This window comes from Sinocyclocheilus anshuiensis, unplaced genomic scaffold (assembly GCF_001515605.1).
Source record: "Sinocyclocheilus anshuiensis isolate Anshui unplaced genomic scaffold, SAMN03320099.WGS_v1.1 scaffold6260, whole genome shotgun sequence".
Classification (NCBI taxonomy): Eukaryota; Metazoa; Chordata; class Actinopteri; order Cypriniformes; family Cyprinidae; genus Sinocyclocheilus; species Sinocyclocheilus anshuiensis.
The window spans coordinates 1-2,669 of NW_015538356.1; the positions used below are offsets into that span (position 1 = coordinate 1).

Here is a 2,669-nt window from a genome sequence, read left to right on the forward strand (position 1 = left end):
ATGTATTAACCAACATGAACAAACAATGACCAATACATGTATTGCAGTGTTTATTAATCTTTGTTAACGTTAGTTAATTCAAATTCAATTGTTCACTGTTAGTTCATGTTACTTTACAGTGCATTAACTAATGTTAACAAGCACAACTTTTGATTTTATTAATGCATTAGTAAATGTTGAAATTAATATTAAGATTTAAAAATGCTGTACAAGTATTGTTCATTCTTAGTTCATGTTAACTAAAGTAGCTAAGTAATGTTAACTAATGAAACCTTAATGTAAAACGTTACCCATTATTTTACACTGATTTACTGTTTGTGTCTTTAAAATAATAATTGTAAAAAAAAAAAGTGTAATTGTTGGGGTCTTTGTCCTTGTGTCTATGTGTTATGTCTGCAGAACTTTTTAAATACTTTGTTGCAATATATATATATTTTTTCTGTTTTTCTTGGTTGATCCAAAGTGTCAACACTGTTCCCTGTTTCTCAGTTAACTATTATATCCTATTTACCTACTTGGCATGGCATGGTTATTTTAAGTTCTGAGTTTGAATTCCAATAATTAGACTAAGGGTTTAAACCAGTTCTTAATTTGAGCCAGATCCTGCTGGGAAATGTCAGATTTGGGATTAACATGGTGACAGTGTGTGTGTGAGTGTGAGACAGCAAGCATGGGTGTATGCTGATTCATACCACGGTTTGTCTGAATACTCTTATTGGCTGGAAAGTGTGCGTTCAAATCGCCTTGATTCGCACTGAAACACATGCACACGAGCTCGCTGTGCACAGAGAAACATTCAGAACCACATAAAGTTGCCCGCAACTTTTATTAATAAAATAGCTTTGCTATTGAATCACTACATTATATTTCTCAGCAACGAGGGATTGATTTGGATTCGGCAATTATTTATTTACAAATTAAGCACTGGTTTAAACCTACTTTCCTGGACACAATCAACAGGTTGAAAAGTTAGTAACAGAGTAAAGACTCCAAACAAGACAGATACCTCTATAACATCAGTTACACCTTGATGCTAGAAGAGACTTTACAAACACATAGGACACTCACTCATACAATGCCTACCAAATATATTGTAGCAAAATAAAACTAAACTAAAACTGTAAGTACTAGTATATGGTAAAAATTGTAGTTCATGTCCATACCCTTAGAAGCTCAACATTAGAAAATATTTTGGAAAAAAAAAAACCCTACCTTCATCACTTTCCCATTTCTGTCTCTCTTTGGATTTTCCATCATCTTTGTGGTGAGAACTCTTCTTGCTTTCTTCCTCTGATCTGACTGAATCATCAGATCTGATCTGCTCTTCATCCACTGATGTCCCTATACCATCTTTATATATCTCACATGTGAGATACTCTTCATGGTTTCCCTTGAGCATCGTATCAACTCTACTGAATATCTCTGAGAGCCATTCTGGTTTTCTTTCATCAAACTGCAGATGTCCTCCTCCACACTCCTTTATTAACTGATGGATTGCATTATTCTTGATCATAGAACTAATCTTTAATATGTATGTCTTTTCATCAGTCGTGATCACTATAGTGCGTTTAATCGCCTCTTCACTGAATTCTTTCAGCACACTTTTCACTCTGTATCCATCCTCCTCAGTGAAGTCATTATGCTGCAGTATGAGTATGAACACATGAGGTCCTGGAGCAGACAGATTCACACACTCTCTCACTGCCTGTGTGATCTGATGGAGTGACAGGTAAGGCTGGAGAAGCTGAGGACTGTTGATGACCATCACACGTCTGTTAGTCAGTCTTCCTCTGACTCTCTGGCTGTGCTGCTGAAACTTCCTCTCCACTGGAAGTTCTGGAAGTGTCTCAAACATATTTGTCCCCAAGATTACGTTTGCCACTCTGTTGTTTTCTGACACATTCTTTCCCAGAAGAGCAATCCTCAGATCTCTCACTGAAACATACAAGATAAAATCAAATAAGCCTGATGTTTCTTGGACATTACTACATAATTTATCTAAATATACACAGATATAGATAATCAGGGTTAAAAGTGCTTTTGAATTTATTCTCCTCTACCCCACTAGATGACACAAAAACTCACAGAGGCATTTTCCTAAACATCTGCGGAAATGTGGCTCCTGTGTGTGGCAAGAAGAAATGAAGAAAGTTGATTCTATGCCAGTTTGATGTAATATGTAGTTTTTTGTTGTTGATGTTGTTGTTTATTTTTAAATATATTTTTTTAGCGAATGAGAATTAATACAATTGCTAATAATAATATGAGACAAAGATCTTTTAAAGTTTTTTTTTTCAGTTTTGTTTAAGGTAATCAAATCAACATTTTTTCAATAGCCAAAATTTTGGGTAAAAATCACTGGTACACATGACACAATTTACATGATGGCACTACGTGATATGCTTAGATTTAGATTCTAACATAGATATTCTATATTCTATATCTATATAGATATTCAAAGACATTCTAATATCTTCCAATCTAAAGTTGTATGTCCACCTTACAGAGATAATATTTAAAAATATATTGATCAAATCATATAATATCATATTTATTGTTGCTACTAAAAACATTCATTATCTTTAATTTTTAAATATTTGTTCTTTGCTTTTAAAATGAACAGTGTATTTATTGAACAACAAACAAATTATTTTAATTATTAAAATAAA

At 33.3% G+C, this 2,669-nt stretch overlaps 1 protein-coding gene across 1 annotated transcript; it reads right to left on the minus strand.

The window, feature by feature from the left end:
- Positions 1-1,212: 1,212 nt before the first annotated feature.
- LOC107683752 (GTPase IMAP family member 2-like) lies at positions 1,213-2,118 on the minus strand (the record flags this gene model as incomplete). Its single annotated transcript, XM_016479813.1, has 2 exons — positions 2,086-2,118; positions 1,213-1,935 (listed from the first exon to the last, which is right to left on the minus strand). A coding segment is annotated over exon 2 (643 nt), but the record flags the coding sequence as incomplete, so codon positions are not given.
- Positions 2,119-2,669: the final 551 nt, after the last annotated feature.